A 24,400-nucleotide genomic window follows, 5' to 3' on the forward strand; every position below is an offset into this window, starting at 1 on the left:
TCCTGAATATTTCCTGCTGTGTTCTCATATCAACTCACCACGACTTCATGTGGAAAATGTACTCGGGTGCAGGCAGAAAAAATAAAGTCGGAGTGAAAAATGTGTCCGTTTATGTTTGCATATGCAGCTCACCCTGAACATTCAGGACGTCTTCAGGAGTTTTGTTTGAAAGCTTAAAGATGTTGTCAAATCAAATTGAAAAGGAGGATAATATGTGACATTTAAATGCCACAGTGTGGAAAAGACGGTTGTTAAATTGATAAAGTGCTAACCCGGTCTGTTTCAGCAGGTGGGGAGGAATCGGTCCGAGGACTTTCTCCATCATGGCCAGATGTTCTACACTGCTGTGGGTCTGAAACAGAAATCAGAAAGTTAGGGTGGAAAGATTAATGTGTATGTGTATGTTTGCGTTTTTTCAGTGTGTGTGTGTGTGTGTGTGTGTGTGTGTGTGTGTGTGTGTGTGTGTGTGTGTGTGTGTGTGTGTGTGTGTGTGTGTGTGTGTGTGTGTGTGTGTGTGTGTGTGTGTGTGTGTGTGTGTGTTTACCGCAAAGAGAGTACGTCCCAGGTAAAACTCCATAAGGACACAGCCCAGACTCCAAACATCACAGGACTGGTTCCAGCCCAAATCTGTGCACCAACACACACGATTAACACTTAAAACTCAGGTTATTAGAGAGAATATCAACAAACTGATGTAGTTGAGTTATGTTACCCAGTATGACCTCTGGAGCTCGGTAGTGGCGCGTCGACACCAGCGACTCGTGGTGTTGGTGGTCAAATGTGGCGGTTCCAAAATCCACCACCTTCACATCCAGACTCCTCAGCTTCTTCGCCTCACACCTCTGAGACACAAGCGCACACACACACACACACACACACACACACACACACACACACACACACACACACACACACACACACACACACACACACACACACACTAAGATTTGATATTTTTAGATTTGACACTGTTTTCTAACGTGCTACACACACACATAGGCCAGTATCACACACACATGCACAGTCAGGACCCTGTGGACATGCACTGATGGAGAGTTTGAGTATCCCAGTTATGAGTCTGGTCCAGGTGTTGATCATATTTGGGATCTGGTGTTTACATACACACAGAGAAACCTGGTTATTCAAATCCCAGTTTACATGATCAATACTAGTATCCTGATTTCTGCTAATGTATCTTATATTTGTGAAGCCGTCTGTGATAACTGTTTTTACAACACAAACTGCTTGAATTTTGAAACCTGAGAAAATTGAGACCACTGTGTCTTATTGAATGATGCTTTCTCTCATCTAAACCTCCTGTTATATTTAATTCTTTCATCACCGAAAGACAAAACTGGGTTTCTTCGTTGCTCCAGAAGTAAGACGCCGCCATGTTTGGATGAGGACACGCCTGCTCAGGAATCAGCAGCCGTCAGAAACTGGGGTATAAGGTGTATGTATGCCACAGTATCCTGTTTTCTTTCAGAGTTCTCCAGAAAGCAAAATCTGTTTCTCAAAATTAGCATTAGAGGTTATCCCGGTTTCTGAGAAAACACGAAAAAAATCTAAAACAGGATACTTAAATCCATGTAAATGTACTCATGGAGAGATGTCAGAGTGAGCAGGCCGCACATGATAGAGGCGAGTCCCAGAGAAGTTTTGGGGTTCAGTGCCTTGCTCAAGGGCACCTCGGCAGTGCTCAGGAAATTAGCTTGCACCTCTCAACCAGACCCATTTCAATACGTGTCAGACCGGGTCTTTTAACTGCCGACCCTTTAGTTCCCAGCCCAAGTCTCTCCACGGACTGAGCATCTGCTCCCCAAAAACCTACTGCTGTCCAACAGCACACACACTGCTCAATCACCTTCACTGCTCAATCAATCACCTCCACTGCTCAATCAATCACCTTCACTGCTCAATCACCTCCACTGCTCAATCAATCACCTCCACTGCTCAATCAATCACCTTCACTGCTCAATCAATCACCTCCACTGCTCAATCAATCACCTTCACTGCTCAATCACCTCCACTGCTCAATCAATCACTTTCACTGCTCAATCAATCACCTTCACTGCTCAATCAATCACCTTCACTGCTCAATCACCTTCACTGCTCAATCAATCACCTCCGCTGCTCAATCAATCACCTCCACTGCTCAATCAATCACCTCCACTGCTCAATCAATCACCTTCACTGCTCAATCACCTTCACTGCTCAATCACCTTCACTGCTCAATCAATCACCTCCGCTGCTCAATCAATCACCTTCACTGCTCAATCAATCACCTTCACTGCTCAATCAATCACCTTCACTGCTTAATCACCTTCACTGCTCAATCAATCACCTTCACTGCTCAATCAATCACCTTCACTGCTCAATCACCTTCACTGCTCAATCAATCACCTCCGCTGCTCAATCAATCACCTCCACTGCTCAATCACCTTCACTGCTCAATCAATCACCTTCACTGCTCAATCACCTTCACTGCTCAATCAATCACCTCCGCTGCTCAATCAATCACCTCCACTGCTCAATCACCTTCACTGCTCAATCAATCACCTTCACTGCTCAATCACCTTCACTGCTCAATCAATCACCTTCACTGCTCAATCACCTCCGCTGCTCAATCAATCACCTCCGCTGCTCAATCAATCACCTTCACTGCTCAATCACCTCCGCTGCTCAATCAATCACCTCCACTGCTCAATCACCTTCACTGCTCAATCAATCACCTCCACTGCTCAATCACCTTCACTGCTCAATCAATCACCTTCACTGCTCAATCACCTTCACTGCTCAATCAATCACCTTCACTGCTCAATCACCTCCGCTGCTCAATCAATCACCTTCACTGCTCAATCACCTCCGCTGCTCAATCAATCACCTTCACTGCTCAATCACCTCCGCTGCTCAATCAATCACCTCCACTGCTCAATCAATCACCTTCACTGCTCAATCAATCACCTTCACTGCTCAATCAATCACCTTCACTGCTCAATCACCTTCACTGCTCAATCAATCACCTTCACTGCTCAATCACCTTCACTGCTCAATCAATCACCTCCGCTGCTCAATCAATCACCTTCACTGCTCAATCAATCACCTTCACTGCTCAATCACCTCCACTGCTCAATCAATCACCTTCACTGCTCAATCACCTTCACTGCTCAATCAATCACCTTCACTGCTCAATCACCTTCACTGCTCAATCAATCACCTTCACTGCTCAATCACCTTCACTGCTCAATCAATCACCTCCGCTGCTCAATCAATCACCTTCACTGCTCAATCAATCACCTTCACTGCTCAATCACCTTCACTGCTCAATCAATCACCTCCACTGCTCAATCAATCACCTTCACTGCTCAATCAATCACCTCCACTGCTCAATCAATCACCTCCACTGCTCAATCAATCACCTCCACTGCTCAATCAATCACCTCCACTGCTCAATCACCTTCACTGCATGACTTGATTTCTGTTTTACCATGTCAGTGTTGTACTCCAGGTCGTAGTCTGAGCAGACAAACAGGATATTCTCTGGCTTCAGGTCAGTGTGAGTCAGCTGGTTGCGATGCAGGACTAAAAAAAACACACAAAAAACAAACTTTATATTTTGTGTATGTTTTAAGTTCGATATTTGATGGTTTATTACGATTAGTCAAACACCGTGCAAGTCCGTTCTCTACACAAATGTGTTGCAAGATTTAAAAACCCAAAACCACGATACTGAAGTCCATGTAATACACACTCATGGCAAGATGTCAGAGAGAAGGGGCTGCCGATGAAAGAAGGGAGTCCCCGAGCAGTTTTGGGGTTCAGTGCTGTTGGGCCTCAGCCATGTGCATGGGACAAGAGACTCAGGCCTGTATCACAGTTCTCAAGCCTGACTAGAGTATTTTGGAGGGAACTGAACAAAGGGGTCTTAGCCCAGCAACCCCCCAACAGAAACCAACGAATAGGTGTGAAAAGTGGGGGGGTGTCTGAATTCTCTATCCTCATTGGAGGAGGCCTGAGGTAAACCCAAAGGCAGCTCCAGTCTTTAAAAGCAATCGCCAGGCATTGCTTCCTTCTCTTCAAGTGTGGTCTGCTGACACCAGAGGATTCCCTCTCCATATGATGGACTCCAGCATTCGAGACAAACCCTTTCCTGTTCTTCAAGTGTGGTCTGCTGACACCAGAGGATACCCTCTCCATATGATGGACTCCAGCATTCGAGACAAAGCCTTTCCTCCTCTTGACTTACATAGGTTAAACTCCAGAGCTGAGGTTGCTCAGTATAGGTAGCTCTTCACATGCTGAATTCAAGCATCAGAGGATTCAGCTGACTACTTCCATGGCATATTTTTAGGAGTTTTGGGCGCAATCAGATGCTATCAGGTTCCAGCAAAAAGAAGAGTTTCTTTCCTTTGATTTTTCGTAAGACGTCATTGAACGCAACTGGATAGGAGCGCTGAAGGAAGCCCACTGATCCCTGAATCCACAAGGACACATAAAGAACTCGGCTCCTACAACCAGAAGACCCTATAGAGCAGCGCTCTGGTCGAAGATCTGAATCCCGCTACCCTCCTCCAACATCTGCCACGAAGGAAACCTGCCTGAATCTGTTGATTTAACATTCAACAGAGTGACGATCTAACCAACTTTGCAACGATCACCAGGAGTTACCCCAAGTAAGAGCTTTGGTCTGGGCAGAAATAGTTTCAGAAATAGTTATGTTTTCTTTTATACCCACTGATAATTATGCATCATTGTTGACGACACGTCACGTTCTGTTTATTATCTGTTGTAAGCTGCTGCATTTGTTTTATTGTAATGAACTGCTGAGTTCGCCTATGTGTTTAATGCTATGCTAGTTTACCTTCAGTCAACGGCTTTCTCAAACAGAAAGACCAGTGTACCCGCCGTTGAATCAAAGTCCGGCCACTGGCTTTCTGGTGTTTAAGTAACAGTTACTGAACTCAGCTCAGAGAGCTCAAACTATTTCAAAAGGCAGCCACACGGCTTCCTTTGTTGTCCACCATTTTTGTCACCATGTGACGAAGCCACATGGTTCTCTCTCTCTCTCTCTCTCTCTCTCTACATACACACTCATCTGCACACACACACATTTACACCTCATCCATCAGGCCTTGCTTGATAATGTTTCAAGAGAGCAGTTGTTTGTGGTTATTGGTGTATTTACATTGTGATATAAGCTGGGTGCGAAGGCTTTGTGTACGGATTTCACGCCTTCAATTTATTAAATATAGTTATTCATTATTAATAATATTAGTAATTAAATAACTATTAACTATTAAGGTTATATTTACCTGATTACAGGTTGGTGCCCCAAAACGAGATTAAACATAGTTTAATGATATTTTATTTATATTATTAATAATTAAGTATAATTATTAAAGAATATAACCAAAGTTGACTTGATAAAAACCCCAACACTGCCTTTATTTCATTTAATTTCATAATACTTGGTTAATTTAATTTCAGCCTTTAGAATTGTAGATCAGTGTAGGGTTATACTAAATGTAAGGCTGGTTTCACACTAAGGACCCGGACCCTGATTTGAGTACGCTTGAATCCGGTTCATGTGATCAGTGTGAACACATCGTACTCGGGTACATGCTCAAGTACCCTTGAAGAGATGTTCTCTGGCAGGTCTGTGGGAGATGTGAACCGTGCTCAAACCAGGAAGTGGACCTGCTACATGACGTGATTCTAAACAGCTCCTGTCGCTTCAAAAAACTGTTGTATCAGCGCTACACAGGGCCCGTTTCACCCTCTGAGCTGCACGGTCGTTGTGGCAGGAGGGAGAGCGTCTTAGCAATCACAAAAACAATCCAGCAGGGAAGAGAGGGGGGGGGGGGGCACAATTGTGCTTAGGCACAGTACGAAACAATCGTGCCTAATATGAAAATCCAGTCTGAGACTACACCTGTTTACACATCCAGTCTGAGACTACACCTGTTGACAGATCCAGTCTGAGACTACACCTGTTTACACATCCAGTCTGAGACTACACCTGTTGACAGATCCAGTCTGAGACTACACCTGTTTACACATCCAGTCTGAGACTACACCTGTTGACAGATCCAGTCTGAGACTACACCAGTCCACACATTCGTTGAGATTCAGGATTGTCCGATAAGACAATTCAACAAGAACAAATCTACATCTAAGACCCTGTTTCCGCTAAGCAATGGAGTTCTACAGATCCCAGATCCACGCTCAAGCTTTCCAAGAACATCATCGAGGAGTTGGAGGAAAGGTTGAAGTTGGAGCATGATGGGAGACTGGAGTGCGAAAAGGAGAACAGGATGCTGAAAGAAGAACTGAAGCACCTGAATTCGGACTTTGCAACACAAACGACCATGTCGGATTACTCCACCAAAAGCAAGGAGGAGCTCGTTGGTGTCATTGCAGTGATTAACACAAAGCTCCAGGAGACGGCCTCAAGTGACTCAAAGCTGAAAAAGAAGCCCTGGTGCAAAGGATTAACAACATGCAGCAAGAAACCTTGAGCAGCGACATCAAAACCGCCAAGGATACTCTGGCCTTGAAGAATCAGCTGGAGGAAATGACGAGTAGATGTCAAGAGCTGTCCTCCAAACTGACTGCACATGAGGAGACCAATGAGAACCTGCAGAAGAAGGTGGAGGACCTCCAGAGGGAATTCGATCTGAAAGTGTTGAGAGCTGACGGCCTCCAGAAAAAGCTGGAGGAAGTCACGAATCAGCTTTTAGAGACAACCAACAAGAACCAGGCGCTTGTTGAGAAGCTGACAGCAGAGGAAGAGTTCCTCGAGCAGGAGGCGATGGAGGAAGAGGTTGTCAGTATTGTAGTGTTTAAAGCAGAGCAGCTGGAGAATTTGAAGAGCCGCTGCCTCGACCGCCAAAAACAAGACGATAACCAAGGTTGAGGGCTGAGAGCCTCCAGAAAGAACCGGATTTGGAGGGCTTACAAAACTAGCTGCAAGGAAAGACCGGCAAATGCCTTGAGCCGTCTTCCACTCCGACAGCAGAGGTGCTTCCAAATGAAAGGAGGCAACAACTGTGCGAGCAGGAGGAGGTCTCTACATGGAGGAAGATCAAGAAGTCCTTCACTCCAAGCCATCGCCGTCAATACAAGCATCAGAAGAAGCAGATGCTGGACCATATGTGACCACCCGAGCTGCTCCAGCGCCTCCCACCACCCACGACCTCCCCCCAACACAAAGGCTGTAACAGGCCAAGCAGTCACAGTATGAACATATAAAGTCCTGACTGACAAGAAGCCGACTGGTTTCCATCGGTCAGGACTCTACATGTTCACACTGTGTCAGTATGGGTTTTTTTCTCCTGGCCGCTCTGGTTTATTCCCACACATAAAGATTTGGACTGAATTATAAGCTTTTGACACAAATTTCAATAAAAGATTTGATGAATATTTAATACGTTTGTGAAATAAGCATTCTTTCTGTCTTGCACACAAACACACACACAAACACACAGTTGACTCACAGCTGACGGCTCTGAAGATCTGGAAGGCCATGTGTCTTATCTGCTCCACGCTGAACGGCAGGAACTCGTTCTGTCGCAGGAACTCGAAGGTGCTGAGGCCGAGCAGCTCGAACACGATGCAGATGTGACCTTCGTGCTCGAACCAGTTCAGCATCCTCACACAGGCACTGACAGGGGGAGAGTCGGAGATACACAAACAGGAGCGTTTAAATAGGGTGAATATGGGTCAAGTGGGACAGTTAAGATGAATCATGTTTATCTTTACATGTAAATAACTAAACATCAATACAGAGCTAATCATAAGGAAGTATGTGATAAAAAATAAAGTTTATGTGGGTATGACATCACTTCCTGGGGCGTGGCACACCAAATTGAACAAGCTAGCAGTGAACCAGCGATGGAAAGCGCAATGACATAGCATTTTGAGATGGATGATGTTAAGGTCTTAAAAGTAAAAACAAAACGAATGGATAGCTTTTCATGTTGATATATATTGTATGGAATATAAAGATGAATCAAAATAAAACAAAATGAAGAAAATCATTAATTCAGAAGAATTACGCTCAGACATGGAAGATAACGCTAAGTGGTTTCAATGTCCTAATCTTCTTGGATGAATGTTGTGGGTTTGCTGCAACTAAACTCACAATCTGTTGTCATCGTCCAGGCTGTTGATCTCTTCCAGCACTGCGATCTCAGACTTTGCAACTTCTCGGAAACACTCAATGTTCCTCACGATCTTCACGGCCACATGCTCGTTTCTGAAATGTGACAGAGATAAAAAGAGTTTCTACACTGGAGCCAAGAAGAAAGCATGCAGTGTCTGAACTCATCAGGTCTTACTTCTCTCTATCGATACACTCCACCACTTTTCCAAAGGCTCCTGCTCCCAGCGTCAACACCACCTCATCTGCATGGGACAGACATCCATTGAGTCACAGCAATATCGTATTCAAGACACATGCAAGAAAGTACAACTGCAATAAATGAAGCCTGGTCCAAACTAGGTTTTAAAAATCTTAATCAGTGTTGATAAATAGTTCACAATAACCTTCATGTTCGCTTGTTAGATATTTTTAAAATCAAAGCCATGACCATGCAGACAGAACAAAGACAAAAGGTTAAAGTCACATACATCTCTCTTTCATCACCAGGCCGATGTGATACACCAGGTGTCCCTCTTCTTCGTCCACCTCGCAGCTCTTTGCTTTGTGACTCCTCTCCGCTCCATCACCGTCAGTGTTGACAGCATTGTCGCCAGGAAATGCACATTCAGGCTTCAGCGAGTTGTCGTCAGGTTGAGTTGAAGGTTGGACAAATTTGGAAGATTAAGTGAGCAAGACAGGTGTGGGTGAAGGTGGTTTAGTTGGAGACATAAAGATTGTCAACATAAAAATATGAGTGCAAGAGTGAGAGAGAAACAGAGAGAGAGAGAGAGAGAGAGAGAGAGAGAGAGAGAGAGACAGAGAGAGAGAGAGACAGAGAGAGAGAGAGAGAGAGAGGGAGAGGATGTTAAAAAATACAACAGTTTGTTTTGCAAAAAAATGGTACAGGAAGAGGATTATAAAACACCAAAAAAGCAGGGGAAGCCCAGGTATGTCTTTTTTTGTGACAATTCAATTTCAATTTAATTCAACTCAATTTTTATTTGTATAGCGTCAACTCATAACAAGTGTTATCTCGAGACACTTTACAAAAAGCAGGTAACAGACCTTACTCATTGTTATGTTACAAAAAGCAGGTAAAAGACCTTACTCATTGATATGTTACAAAAAGCAGGTAAAAGACCTTACTCATTGTTATGTTACAAAAAGCAGGTAAAAGACCTTACTCATTGTTATGTTACATAAAGCAGGTAAAAGACCTTACTCATTGTTATGTTACAAAAAGCAGGTAAAAGACCTTACTCATTGTTATGTTACAAAAAGCAAGTAAAAGACCTTACTCATTGTTATGTTACAAAAAGCAGGTAAAAGACCTTACTCATTGTTATGTTACAAAAAGCAGGTAAAAGACCTTACTGATTGATATGTTACAAAAAAGCAGTAAAAGACCTTACTCATTGATATGTTACAAAAAGCAGGTAAAAGACCTTACTCATTGATATGTTACAAAAAGCAGGTAAAAGACCTTACTGATTGCTATATTACAAAGATCCGGCCTATCCATCATGAGCACTTTAGCAAAGCAGCAAAAGTTACAGTGGTAAGAAAAAACTGCCTTATTAAAAGGCAGAAATCTTCGGCTGGACAAGATCAAACCATCAGAAAAATGTAGCCTATCCATATTTGGGTAAACCAATTTCTGAAGCTTAAAGGTGACATCTCCTCCTCCTCTTCTTCAGTTTAAATAAGTCTCAGAGCTCCTCAAAACATGTGTGTGAAGTTTCTTGTTCTAAATCCACTCTGATCCTGTATTTGATCATGTCTATAAACCCCTCTATTTCAGCCCTGCTCAGAACAGGCTGTTTCTGTGTCTGTACCTTTAAGTATGTAAATGAGCTGTGTCTGACCACGCCCCCTCTCTGGAAGGGTCTTTCTCGCTCCATGTCCTATTGTTTACGGTGAGAAGGCAGACTCAGAGGGCAGAATAAACACCTAGCTGTGGGAGTGTCACCCACCTGGGGGAGGGGCTACTGCCCTTTGTGATGTCATGAAGGGAAAATCTCCAAACGGCCTGTTTGAGCACACATTTTCTGAAAAGTGGAGCAGGAAGAAGACGGAGAGGATGGACTTTTCTCATGATTGGTGGGACACATATAGGTGTATGAAAAACTTGGTGGAGTGTATTAGGCATAATATGTTTCCTTTAAATTAACAAACAATATCATGTTGAAACAAATTGAAATCACTCAGAGCAACGTAAAGGTCAAAACCAAATTACATTATAATATCAAATTTTATTTCAAGTCCAACTTTTTGGCACTGGATTGTCAACTCAAGGGACTGGATACACAACAACCCGGACTAAAGGCAATCTATGTCACATTATAAACATTTTGTTCCCTGCAATGCAGTTAACTAATTCCTCCAAGACAGAACAACGGAACAAAATAAGTCATACATGCATCATAAAAATACATATTGAGATCCAAAATTTGTAGAACCATCAACTAAAAACAAAAAATGCTAACACTGAGAGATCCCCTGAAACCTCAGACGCTGCCTGCTCAAAGTCAGTAAAAAATCTGAGAAAGGGAAAGTGCTAATAACAGAACGAAGAGGATCTTACCAAATTATAATTTTCTGGGGAGCTACAGGGTTTGTAGTGGTTTGAGCCTCCAGTCTCTCTGTCATCGTGGACTTCTGTTTTTTGGTCATCAACGTCTACAAGAAAATAGGACAGAGAGGTGAATGTAGACACTCTAAATCAGAAGCAGCTGTGTCCCAAATGACTGCAGCTACAACCTCATGACTTAATTAAACTTCTCAAACACAAATATTGGAAGTTTAATTCAGGCATATTATTACACAGCTATATTATACACTTGATGCTGATTGGACAGAAACGCATAGCAACAGTCTGTTATCAGTCGATAGATCACCGATGTTAAGTAGAAGAAAACGTCACTAACAAAAAGCACACAGCTGCAAGCGGGGACACGGCTCACAAACTCTGGAGGACTAAGGCCGTGTTCACACTTGACTTCTTTTTTCAGAAAAAAGTGTTGCCTTCGCCACCTTTTGAGCGCTTATGCGCGAGTGTTCTGTAACCATAACAACGGGATCTAGCCACACGGTGCAACCGCGCCGGAGCACAACGTATCAATGTAGCACAGAAAAGAACAAACGGGACAGGAAGTCAGACACCGATACAACATTAAAACATCCGGTTTATTTTCTGAATAAAACTCTCCGTTTTGACGGTTCAGAAAAACCTTTTGTGTGTTTGTTTGTGTGTTTATAAGGTTTTCACTGAGTTTTATACCACGAACATTGTATTATCTCGAGCTGTCGCGAGTGAATCTGTTAAACTCCTTTGTCTCCGTACTCCAGCTGTCCGGCTGTGCTCTCTGTGCTGCAGACTGAGAACGCAGCCGCTGGGTGTTGAAGGATGAGGATGCACGGAACCGTAATGGACCGGAGCGGACACGCAATGCACACATAGCTGGTGGAAGTTCGCCATTTTTGGGTGCATGACATCTTTTTGGGCACCGGTAACAAGGGACGAAGGTTACTACTCTGATTGGTCAGCTGTCAGAAAGGCGCTTGACGTCACCCAGTGCTTTTCTGAAAGGTTGAAATAGTCTAATTCAACTGAAAAAGGCGTCGGGCGCAGCGCTTTTTAAAAAGGCGTCATCCATTTTCCATTTTCCATAGGCTTGTATGTAAAAAAAGGCGCTGGCAGTTGAAAAAAGAAGTCAAGTGTGAACAGGGCCTAAGGGTACACTCACACTGGGCTGATTCTCATGGATTTACTTGTCTCTGAAATGGTCAGTTTAATTTGAGTAATGAAAGCCTGTTTAGCCCGCTTTATGAAAGCTACAGAGTAAAATGTTGCCATAGACGCAGCTCTTACAACATCATTTCCAAATCAATATTTTGTTTGAAGTTATTGATTTCCATGTAATAAGCTTGATAATGTATAGTGAGTGAGTTGTAAGCAGGGAGGAACCTCTGCAGGGTGAACAGGTTCCATTTCGCCATAGCAACCCGCTCATGAGACATTGACATTTCAATATCACAAGTAGAAGTACCTCCCCAAGAAGTGCACTCGTTGTCCTTCCTGCCCATAATACTTTAGTAAACACTGGGCTCTGTCACCACTCTGCTCCAGTCTGTGGAGAGTCTGGTAAGAAAAAAACACAAGTTGATGTGACAATGTCATTCAAAGGTTTGTAAACAGCCATCGTAAAGTTAGTAATACGTTTTTCTATTTGCGTTAATCTGAGAGAACAATCACTATCAGATAGAGATTTATTACAAAGTAGGTTTACACCATAGACGGCATAAACATGGACGAAGTCTGAGTGACATCATCCATTGGTTTCTAAAGGGTTGTTTTGGAAGCTCATCCATGGCGGTTGCCATATTAGAAAAGCTGACTCTCTCAAACACCTATGACAGTACCAAAAAAATCGCAGTTCTTTGAGTGTCTGCTTGAGGCTATCTCCAAAACCCCAGGAAGCCTCTTTAACTAGGACTCTGGTGGCGCAGTGGTCCATGTATGGAGGCCCTGGTCATCCGGGCGGCCTGCATTCGAGTCCCTCCTGTGGCTCCTTTCCCGGATGTCATTCCCTGCTTTCTCTCTCCCTGATTTCCAACCTGTATCCACTGTCCTGTCTCTCCATTAAAAGGGTAAAAAAAAAAAATCAAAGGAAGCCTCTTAACACCGATGGTTGGTGTCAGTCGGGGACGATTCTGGACAAACCAGGACAAATAGTCAGTATACCACGACTGTTTGCGTGTAAGTATTAGCACTAACTGTAGCATGCAGCTACATAACTTAAGTATTTTTCCAGTATCTGGTAGATATTTATTCTTAATTAAAAGTTTGAGGGTATTCATCCTTTGAGAACCAAAAGTCTGTGACAAATATGGAAATATGTTCAACCATTCTAGGATACAAAAAAAATGTCCTCATAGGTTAAGCTAATAAAACAGAGAGCCATTTGTAAAGCTGTACTCACTGTTTACAAACTGGCTCTCCTATTCCTTATGCATGCTCTATAAAATGCTTCTTTGAGGATATTCGACATTCCTTGAATTTGAATTTCCTTGAATATCTGAGCATTCAACTGGGTTTAAATTGAGTTTTTCAAACCGGGAAAAAGATAAGTGGTGCTAGTTGAGAAGAGCTTTACTCACGAGATCTGTTGTTGGTATGGTAAGAACTCAAGTCCTAAGAGTTAAGTTTAAGAACCATTCAGAGCCTTCCTCTGGTACGTTTGTGTTATTTCTGTCCTGCTTTGTAAAGGCAGAAACTTGATTTAGAAGAAAAAGAATCCACTGAAATGTCACGTTTGGCTGTAAAGAGAGGTGCAGGACCCTAGCAGCTCCTCTTATGTGCTCCGCCTGGTATGCAAACCCTCCGTCCTCCACAGCCCTTGATCCACAGGGTCAAAGTCTTCCCAGTCTCCTCTACCCCTGAAACCCTCCTCTCTGTTTTCAGAGCTATACATAGTGTTACATCCCTCCAACCCACAAACCTATTGGTGTCTCTCTTGCTCCAGGGCTTTCCCTGGCCTTTTGAAAAAAGGCTGAGTTACGACCCCCGGCAGCCTCCAGAGGACGAGAAGTTAACATGAAACCATAATGGTCCTTGTGGGGAAAGTAGGTTTTTGGAGCAGTCATCAGATAGGGCTGAGTTTAACAAGAATATCAACCATACTGTTGGACAGGAAGTTGAGAAAAAGAATTGTGTTGCCGTGGATTATTTGATTCATTCATTGTTGGTTATTTGTTTTATTTCAAGAATAAGCTACCATTAAAATTTACAACGTTTCCCCCCAAATGATAATCTTACCAATTAGAGATGCACCTGAAGAGGGGAAATCTCAAAGTAAATAGCTCACATTTGTATATGATACAAATCTGCAAACCATTGTCCAAATGAACCTATGTAAAGATAAACTTACACAATTGTAAGACTTACAAGTTGCTTGTGTCCGAGACAAATCCAGAGTAACTACAAACTTTGATTGTTTGTTGGACTCTAACACACCTTTCTACCAAGTTTCATCAAAATTGGTTGGTAGCTTTTCTTTAATCCTGCCGACCAACAAACAAAACCAAAACATTACATCAATAGCTGAGGTAATGTACTCAGACCAAAGTCAATCGGTTCCAAAAAAAACTTTAAAGCCCTTCGTTTTGAAAGGGCGCATTCATTTTTCATATCCAGCTGATCACTGTAGCTTTTGGCAAACAAAAAGAAAACACCATATTTATAGGTCCCCTTTCTCAGACTTTAGTCAAAGAAGGTTTTTTTCCATTGAAAAATTGCAACATAGCATAACACCGATGTGTTTCCAAATCTTTAAAAACAACAGAGAAGTTCAATTGAAAGAAATTAATGAGGTATATTGAGGTATTGGCTAAACGCAGACAAGATTTTGATCATATCCCCGTTATTGATTTACCCATGATATCCCATGAGAGGGTGTGATGTTGTACTGATAATCAGCACTGATGTACAGAACAACATCTTGACCCCTCGAGTGTGATATTACTTTTATACAACAGTTATTCAAGCAGGAAAAATAAGTAAAAAGTAAAAAATCAACAACAGCTCAACTAGTCCCCCAATTTAACTGAAATTAGACTGTTGCTAAACAACCCAAACATTCTGTTCTACTGTTGGTGTCCATGGTTACCACAGAGCAGCTCCTCTGTAATATGAACCTTTCCTTGTATGTTTAAAGATTTTGATGAATTTGATCATGAAACCAGTGAAATTAAAGTCTCTTGAGTGATTCTGAGATATGAAATTGATTATTTAAGAAAAACACTGTCAGCAGTAAATGTTAATTAAAAGTATTCAGGCAGAGTGATACATATTGAGAAAAGTCCCAGTGATGTTGTTCTCCTAGATCAGGGGTGGGCAACTGGCGGCCCCCATCAACCCTCAATATGGCCCTCAGTTAAATATTTACATGTCAATTAATTGGAAGTATTTGGAAAACAAGACAAAATCTGAAATATGTCCATAATAATATTGGATCACTTGTATATGTTGAGTTAAATTTGAGACATATTTGAATGTAATTGTTTTTGTATGCTACAATTTGGCCCTCTGGCAGTGAGAATTAAATTAAGGTGGCCCTTGCGTTGACCAAAGTTTCCCATCCTAGATCATCATGGAAAGGCTCTTGTCCAATCAGATTGCTTGATCGGAATCAGCTGTTATATAATTTACACTAAGAAATGCAGAAATGCAGAATATTGTTAGCCTTGTCTTATAAACTGTGTCTTGTATTTCTGAAGCCTACTCAAAGTTTCCATGAGTGATTGATATGTCGACAACAGTTTGTTCACAAGCTTACGGTTTGCGGTGGCAAATCCGACGCAATTCAAACCCCTCCCCGTCCCTCTCTGTCCCTCGTCCACAAATAGCAGACATGCCATTCACAGTGGGGGCTTCTGTTTCCCTCCACATTATTTCTTATTTATCTTTTCACCACCTCGTCTGCCACCCCCTGCAGTGTTTCTACTGTATGCTCCAGCTGTTTCTTTTTACCTCTGCAACAGACATTATTAACCAGAGTAACGCGCAACCAGCAGAAGTGGCTTTGGATATTCCAGTTTGTTGACAGAAAGTAAAGAATTCAAGAATTTTCCCTCCAAATTAAACATTTTTACATCAAAAAATGGTTTTAATGCATCCCCTGTGTTTGTTTTCTGTCCTATTACTTTTAACATATGTCAAAGCAGACAGGTCTGTAACATGCTATATGGCTTTTCTTTTTATAGCCAACAATGTGAAGGAGTGTTAGCTGCTCCCGAGTAGAGATCTCCTCCTCTCCTGCTCAGATTTGGATCAGTCTCTCCGTGCTGGCTCACATATCTCCATTGACTGTAAATCGTGGCAGAGGACGACTCACTCCTGCTGACAACATGCAGGACCGTTGTCACTCACTTAAGATCATCCAACACTCACAACTCTCCAACCAGTGCCAGGAGTGTAGAAGGTTTCACTCCTCATACAGCTCAATATGCACAACAAAGGGGCCCCACATTCTCACTACAGTCAAGACTCAATATATATCCAGAATTATGGTAGTTTACCAGCTCCTTTACAGAAATAGAATGGCATAATTCTCTGCAAATTGTTGTGTGGCATCCCCCAGGGATCAGTTCGTGGTCCTGTGACATTTTTGAGACCTCTAAGTATAAGTGGAATTATTTTAAGTCAGCCTAGACATGATAGGAAGCTTGGAAGCTCCAAGAACATTAAAGTTGTTGGTGGGTTGGGCGTCCATCACTTGATAGGATACATAAAGAAACAATATAAAAAAATGTGCTAAATCACTCACAATTGTGCTGCTTTCTACACCATGAAGTTGAGTTTGAGTGCAATATTTGTGCAGACTCCAGAACATAAACATTATGTTTGCGCCTCATTTTCAAACTGTATCCTTCGTAATTTAAAAACCGATGACCAGAGCCAACATCAATCCGTGTTGCTGTCTGTCCATTTTGACAGACGCAAGAATTTCTGACCAATTAGAGAGTATCATCCTTGAGCATCACACATTTTGGTCCACTGGCAAATTTCTCTGTGTGAACACGGACCAAACTTGAGGTAATTATTCTACAATGTTTGGTCCAAATTGGTGATGGTCATGATGAAGTCCAAAGCAAACAAACTATAGTGTCAGAAAAGGGGGGGGGGGGGGATTGGGACACAAGTGCGGACCCAGGGGTGTCAAAACAGGCTTCCTAACCTAAATAATGCACCAAAAAGGATTAACTAAACCACTGCTGCCAATCAGCTGACTCAAAACCAAAATTGTCCAGGAGACCCAGAAAACACAAAACGAAAGGCAGGAGGAGAAAGGCAATGGAAATCTAATGCAGAAAGTTCTTAGTTGGTGTTTATAGATACACCAACCACTCGAGAAACCACAGAGAGAACCTCTCACTACCTCTGAAGGTGAGATAATGAGTCAGCACCGAAAACTGGAGACTCAGAGTATATAAAAACTCCCCACACCTGGGCTTAATCACAGCCAATCAGTGCCACACACACCTCATTGCAATGAGTTGATTCTCTCAACACTCTCACTGAGCAGAAAGAGTGAGTGCCCTCACACTATAGGTTATTAAAGACCCTAAAGCCCTGTTTCCACAAAGCGCTGAAATGGTTCAGCTTAGTTCGGTTAGGTTTGCATTTATTGACGTTTCCACTGTCAAAAGTTGGGAATGGTACCAAAGTAACCAATCAGTACCGTCCTACTTCTTTGCTACCTTCCTGTTGGGGTGCCAAACGTACAGATCCGACTTTAAAGGCTGGAGCTAGACACACGGCTTTTCGTTAATTGGCTTTGTATTTGACCTTTATTACCGCTGTCACATGGAAAGTGACCGTCCATGTGAGAGCGGTAATAAAGTATGCATTGCATCAAAATGTAGTTCGCAAGACCATTTTACCAACTAACTGTCTGACTTTTTTATGCTGGTGTATTCCTGAAGCTTTGGCATTTTGTACTTTGACTGGAATATGATCTAATCCTCTTCAGATGGCTGAGATACTGAGACTTTAGCTTTGATTGAAGGGGATTATTCAGGCCTATCAGTTTTAGTCGATCTGAAGTGGTTGAGAATCCACTCAGATGAAATCTATCAGCAGTGTGAGCTCTGAAAACCAACCAGCCCACATACTACAGCTCTAACAATGAACACTATGCCTCCTAAGTGCACTGCATGCCCAGGAGGGCAGCTCTTACTCACATAGCACTCTAATGACACTGAGACCCGGAATCAGATTGTCTTTTCCCATCCTGAGTTAATGTTGCTGCACTGCTGTCTCCAGTTAAGACTCAATTAGATGTCTTGAAGTCACGGCCAAGAACAACAAGCCTCTCTGATTGGCTGGCAGATGAAACAGACCATAACATGTTTGTTACGACTGTTATATTATAAGCATTAATTAAACAACTAAATGAATATATACAACAGCATTTCAGGACACTAATAAAGTCAATACAGTGACGCACGCCCTGTCGTCATGAATCACATGTTGCAGCATGAGCTGTGTGTGCCGGTGTCCCACCAAGACAATGCTTTTAATAGATTATGTGGGCTGTGTTGTGGGAAGCTACTTTGAAAGCATAACTTTGCAAACAACTCATGACTTTGCACTGAAGTAAAATGCAGCTACAACGAAGCTTCACATACTTTGTTTAACTGCTTTAAAAAAGTGTGGTTGAAATGATGAAATTGAAAATAAACAGGTGGTACAAAATAATATAAAGGGGTCATTTTGCAACCAAAAAAAATCAAACTTGAAAAAAGAAAAATAACTTTTTTTTCCCTAAAAATGTTTTTGCACACACCTTATTGTGAATAACTCTTATCCTTCATCAAATCAAAACGGATGAGTCGTCAAAAAATTAACCCCCCTACAGTGTGACCGTTGAGAAACGAGCTAAGCAGATTTTATTTCGTTTTTTGAACCAGGCTGTAAACATGTTTATTTCTGCTTTTTAGAATGGGTGTGTATGTGACTTCCTGTGCTTCTGCAGCCAGCCTCTAGTGGACACTCGAAGAACTGCAGGATTTTGCACTTCAGTTTGCGCTTCAGTTTTCAGCACCGGAGGTTGCCGCTTGTTTTACATGTGGAGTTTAGTGTTACTTTATACCAGAACATAGAGCTGCTGAAACAGGACACAGTTTGGAGTTTGGCACCAAGCAGCATTAATGAGTTAACTGGGTGACTAAGAAAGCTTGCAAAACTTTCCCTAAACATTTGTTAAAAAAATAGTATGGATAAATGCATATCTGAGGCTTGCAGTCAAAGTGGAATCATGCTTTATTTCAGATGCATTGCCGATGTGTTTAGCCTACCTGTGATTGTTGTTGAGGCTGTGATGTCGTCTGCCTCGCCACCGCTCTGGCTCGCTGCTGTTTGTTTTTTGTTTGTTGGTAAAGTATCCGCCTCCTCTTCACCTTCCTCTAAACCTAATCCACCCCAGGAGGGAAAGCAAACACTTGTTGCCATGCCACATAGCTGCCAAACAAGGAGAGACAGAAATGGTGTCTGCGGCGCAATAAAACATTATGTCCTTCAGGAAAACCAAGACGTGAACATTCCTGTGTAGTTCTAGGCAGTAAAATCCTCGGCCAGCTGCAATGAAAAGGGACCCGGGGAGCTGCGCCTGCCCCGACCCCTGGCCTCACCCAGGGGGGCTCCTCTTTCATTAAGGAGGAGAAAACATTGTGTACTGTGTCCGATCTGGAACAGTTGATGCAGGATGATTCAGGAAATTGTGTAAAGACCAATGATACTGGACACTCATGACACGTTCAACCCAAATTTAATTCAAGATAACTTGAAATGTGTAACTGGAGTGTTATAATGGTTTGTGACTCAGGTCCTGTTAAAGGTCCAATCACGGCTGTGTGTGTTGTTTTGATTCAACATCACTGAAATCTGTGTGTCAGCATCCTTCATTAGGAGGGAGGTTTAAACCACATAAAGCAGTTAAGATACTTATACAGATTCATATTTATGTAGAATCACAACACATTATGTCACTTAATAACCCTAACCCTAACCCAGTGTAGACTGTTCCCTTTGTAAAACTTTAAACAGAAACCCAATATTAATCAGCCAGCAAGTAAGCACATGAGAACAACTGAAGGAAAACACTTCCTTTAACAGAAACCTTTAGCTACATTAAACTTTGGACTTTTGCCAGGTGGCAACTAACACAACTCTGAATAAATGATTGTTTTCTGTACTTCCTGGATGTGTAAATAAGCAACTGTTTTCTTACTTAGTTAATTCAGAACTTGAAAAGCCTCTCGAAGGACAGGTGACTTCAAGACCTTCAACCAAGTCCAGTTACATTTTGGATCAATGTTTGAATTACTTCAATCATGACAGACCCAAGAGATGGCAGTCATGGGTGATTGACAAATCTCGAGGTGTTCCTCAAAGCTCTATTCTAGGCCCAATGTATTTTTCTTCATGTTTTTTAAAGCAAACAAGCAGATAATTAAAACTAGTGTCAGTGTGCTTAATCAAGTCTGTGAGCAAACATATGAAGCTGAAATATAGACAGGAAAAGTAGGGAGATGGAGAGATGTACAGCGTCAAGATCGGGAACCAAACCTGCGACCCGTGCAACAAGGACTGTAGTCTCTGTACACGGGTGCCTGAGCTACAGCACCCCGAAAATGCACGACCTTTAAACTGTCATGTTAAGACAATAGGACATTCAAACATACTATCTTTAGCTTTACAGTCTGCAACAGCCGAGCTAAAGTTAACATCCCAACAGCATGGGAACATGAAATCTCCCAGTGGATTATGTCAGAGGACGTGCAGGCAGATCCCACGCCATATGTTGTGTTCTGTTTTCCATTAGCTGTAAAAGTCCAAAGATCTTAAAATGACATTAAAAATCAGATTGTTTTTCAATTCCATCTTGAAACACAGTGTGATATTCAGGCTTTGTGTGTTAATAACTCATTAAAAGTTTTTATATTCTAAATTATATTTAGCCACAACCGAAAGTTTTTATCTATTCTTATTTTTTATCTCTAGTTGTTGAACAAACGATATGATACCATATGATACTACATCAATCAATAGGGAAAGAAAGTAAAACAAGATCTGAACACCAAGAAGCTCCTGTTTGAAGGATTTATTAAAAAGTGATGTTTCGAGCCAACATGCTCAAGAGCATCTTTACCTATTCATGTTTTTTGGATCCAGCACCCACTGAGGGATGTTTGTTTAACTTTTTGACTTTTCACTAAATTATACAATATCAAACAATATGATAGATGCAGTATGATAAACCTCACCAAATGCCATGCAATGGGATGGGATGCAATCTCATACAATGTGACACCATTTTTTGTCTGATGCATATTTGGCATTTAAGTTGTATCAACTTATGATGATATGATACCATGAGTAAGCATACGATGTATTACAATACAATAATATACGATTTCATGAGTAGAGGCCGGGCTCTCGAGTTGACGGAGCGCCCCCCAACCTACAGCGAGATGATCTGGGACTAGCTTCAAGCTAGCTTCAAGAAACTTTAACAATTCACCTCTTGTTATAACCCCTCAATACTGTATATTGCTTTTTCATTGACGCATGTGGCTACAAATGGAACGGTTCGGCGCCTCATGTGATTCAGGTAGAGATTAATTCTTTAAATGGTGTCAAGTCAACCTGGCAGCAGCTGCAGCTGATGAGTAACTGACCGTCACAGTATGTACCGTACATCTGATCTCATGACACTATAAGACTTTATGTACATTAAACATGAGGCGAAGCCTGCTCGGGGCCGTAAACATTCAGGGCCTATAAGCTAAACCTCGGGAGGCTCAGAGGCATGAGCTTCCTATTTATGGCAGCTGTACATGCTATTTTCAAGCCGTTTGAGGTAATAGAAAATCTGCACTTCATTTTGGACAAACATAAAAATCATCCTTAAGAATAAATCATTCGTCGTGTCTGATTATTTTTGCACAGCATGTTCCTTCTGCTATTCTCCACACTCGCCACCAGGGGCTCACTGACTTTAAAGGTCATGTATGATGCAGAATATACTTTACCATGTTTTTCTAACTCTGTGTTTAACAGACAGTGTTTAACAGTTGAACAGTGTTCAACTGTTCCGCTCCGTCTTCTGCCTGCTCCACTTTTCAGAAAATGTGTGCTCACACAGGCCGTTTGGAGATTTTCCCTTCATGACATCACAAAGGGCAGTAGCCCCTCCCCCAGGTGGGTGACACTCCCACAGCTAGGTGTTTGTTCTGCCCTCTGAGTCTGCCTCGGCCGCAGGAGCTGTGGATAGAATCTATGATACAAATCCTTAATTTACTCCGGCTGTCTTCATCAACTGTAAAACATAAACGCCACATGGAGAGGATGACTAATTCTTACAGAGGGACTCCTTAAAAGTACAACATGTTGACAGGTGTTCATATTTTATATCATATTAAGGAAGGACTAAGGAAGGAAAAAAAGATTCCCCTGCCTCTTAAGACAAGATGAAATGCATAATTTAGATTTTTCTTTGGCCAATGTTCATATTCTCTCGCCAACATATTCTATAAAGAGTATATTCAAAAATCTAGGGTTTAAAAGGTGATTGTTCAGCAAATTAAGCAGCCACAATCCAGGAATATTTATGATAAATCTAAGCTTCAGTTCTAATTGTGTGTCTAATTCATGCTGCATGCTGTTGGTGGGAAATATATTCATGTCGTATTATCTTAAAACAGAATCTCTCAACAGGAAGAAGTTTGGTTTCAGCTCGGTGCAAACACATGAAAGGCAACAGATGACATTTTAACGATGGCTTTGACGCACAACCACCAGCACCACAGGCTTCTATTTCTCCCCCAAACATAAAAAATAAAAATATCTTCGCCTTTGAAAACTGAAATAGGAAGTGCTTCCTCCAACACCATCACGCGAGAAGAGTTTTACTTCCCCAGTAAAGGTCATTATTAAATTCATTTTAGAGACTTTGTGACACAACAAGTCAAGTTATGATTTGTTTCTGCCCATTAATGTTTGTATATCTTGTTGCATAGCCTACAAGATGTTTGAAATAACATGCCCACTCTGCACATGCTTACATCACCATGAAGGGTCTTAATTAGGGATTGGATGCACATGTGGAGGTGAAAACATATACAGAAACTCAACATTCATGTCTCACTTTGTACTGAAGAAAGTCAGAGATGAATATCTGCACAAATTATTTTGTGCCTGTTCGGCCAACAATGATTCAAAAAGATTATTCTTCATGTAGTGTTTTGAGAACATTTCTCCATTTTCTCCTCAGCTTGAGAAACTCTTCATCTTGTTAAAAGTCCTCCTCACAGTTTGACACCTGAGGAGCTCTCTTAAGGGCTAAGACACTTTGTGAATAACTTTCATCTTTACAAGGATCTAGTCCTAACTTTGAGGGGAAATTCTTAGAAAATGTCCTGATTTTAAGAATCTTCTTCTCTAGGAGAGAGATAGGACAGTGGACAGAGCTGGAAATCAGGGAGAGAGAGAGAGAGAGGGGAATGACATGCGGGAAAGGAGCCACAGTCGGATTTGAACCTGGGCCACCCGCCTGGAGGACCACGGCCTCCACACATGGAGGGTGTGCACTTGCTACTGAGCCCCCAGTGCCCCCACTCTTAGTATGTTTAATGGACCCTTATTTTGTATCCTGCCTCATTTGTTGGGGCTTTTTTATCTGTCTGGTTCTGTTACCTTGGTGATTGCAATGTTTTAGTACAATGTAGATCATAGTTAGTTATTATTTTCCCACTGGACAAATAGTCCAGTCAATAGAAAGATACCCAAATGGTAGTTACCCTCTGTGGCCACATGGGGGCGCTGCGGTTGGACTTTCCCCCGGAGGATGCAGACAGTGAGGTCAGTTTTTCTCACAGAGACAGATTGCTCCCAGTGAGCAACATTTCAACATGTGATTCATTACATGCAACGAGAAGAGGAGAGCAGGTGACACATTTCATTATTTCATTTAGTGGAGAGCACACACACACACACACACACACACACACTCACACACGTAAACACACACTCACACACACACACGGCTCTTTGTAATGAAGAGTAGCCGTCCTTGCCAGTTGTATTGACAGACAGATGTGAAAGCTCTCAGCTTGGATTAGAATTCAGTCTATTGAATACATGCAGCCTTACAGTATCGCAAGTCTGCAGCAGTACAGTCGCAGCATGGAGACTACAGAGACATGCTCAGGAGGCTTTACTGAACCTGAGAGCTGGAGAGAAATGAAACCTCCCAACAGCCAATCAGAGAGACTCCTCTCACCGACCGCCAACGCAGATTCAACATGTCGAATCTGCAAAAAAAAAGCCGACAGGGGCCGAACACACCACAAAAAGAGAGAGAGAGAGAGAGAGAGAAGAGAGAGAGAGAAGAGAGAGAGAGAGAGAGAGAGAGAGAGAGACAGAGAAGAGAGAGAAAGGAGAGACATAGAGAGAGAGAGAGACAGAGAGAGAGAGAGAAGAGAGAGAGAGAAGAGAGAGAGAGAGAGAGAGACAGAAAGAGAGAGAGAGAGAGACAGAGAAGAGAGAGAGAGAGAGAGAGAGACAGAGAGAGAGAAGAGAGAGACAGAGAGAGACAGAGAGAGAAGAGAGAGACAGAGAGAGACAGAGAAGAGAGAGAGAGAAGAGAGAGAGAGAGAGAGAGAGAGACAGAGAGAGAGAGAGACAGAGAAGAG

At 42.2% G+C, this 24,400-nt stretch overlaps 1 protein-coding gene across 4 annotated transcripts in view; it reads right to left on the bottom strand.

The window, feature by feature from the left end:
* Positions 1-24,400, bottom strand: part of LOC110002344 (dual specificity protein kinase CLK4-like) — a 444,306-nt gene that overhangs the window by 1,561 nt on the left and 418,345 nt on the right. Inside the window, exons 2-14 of one of the 4 annotated variants that reach the window (XM_065963027.1) lie at positions 23,507-24,019; positions 21,740-21,984; positions 19,004-19,166; positions 12,193-12,284; positions 10,728-10,822; positions 8,632-8,773; positions 8,340-8,406; positions 8,144-8,257; positions 7,497-7,663; positions 3,488-3,582; positions 713-842; positions 545-627; positions 273-352 (exon numbers count right to left, since the gene is read on the bottom strand). In XM_065963027.1, coding sequence (XP_065819099.1) covers positions 273-352; positions 545-627; positions 713-842; positions 3,488-3,582; positions 7,497-7,663; positions 8,144-8,257; positions 8,340-8,406; positions 8,632-8,773; positions 10,728-10,822; positions 12,193-12,229 — 1,010 coding nt within the window. In that variant the 5' untranslated portion in view covers positions 12,230-12,284; positions 19,004-19,166; positions 21,740-21,984; positions 23,507-24,019. Of the gene's footprint in view, positions 1-272; positions 353-544; positions 628-712; positions 843-3,487; positions 3,583-7,496; positions 7,664-8,143; positions 8,258-8,339; positions 8,407-8,631; positions 8,774-10,727; positions 10,823-12,192; positions 12,285-13,303; positions 13,548-19,003; positions 19,167-21,739; positions 21,985-23,506; positions 24,020-24,400 lie in introns of those variants that run through there. The other 3 variants (XM_065963024.1, XM_065963026.1, XM_065963025.1) reach the window with 3 other exon arrangements.

The sequence above is a fragment of the Labrus bergylta genome, chromosome 14 (genome assembly GCF_963930695.1).
Source record: "Labrus bergylta chromosome 14, fLabBer1.1, whole genome shotgun sequence".
NCBI lineage: Eukaryota > Metazoa > Chordata > Actinopteri > Labriformes > Labridae > Labrus > Labrus bergylta.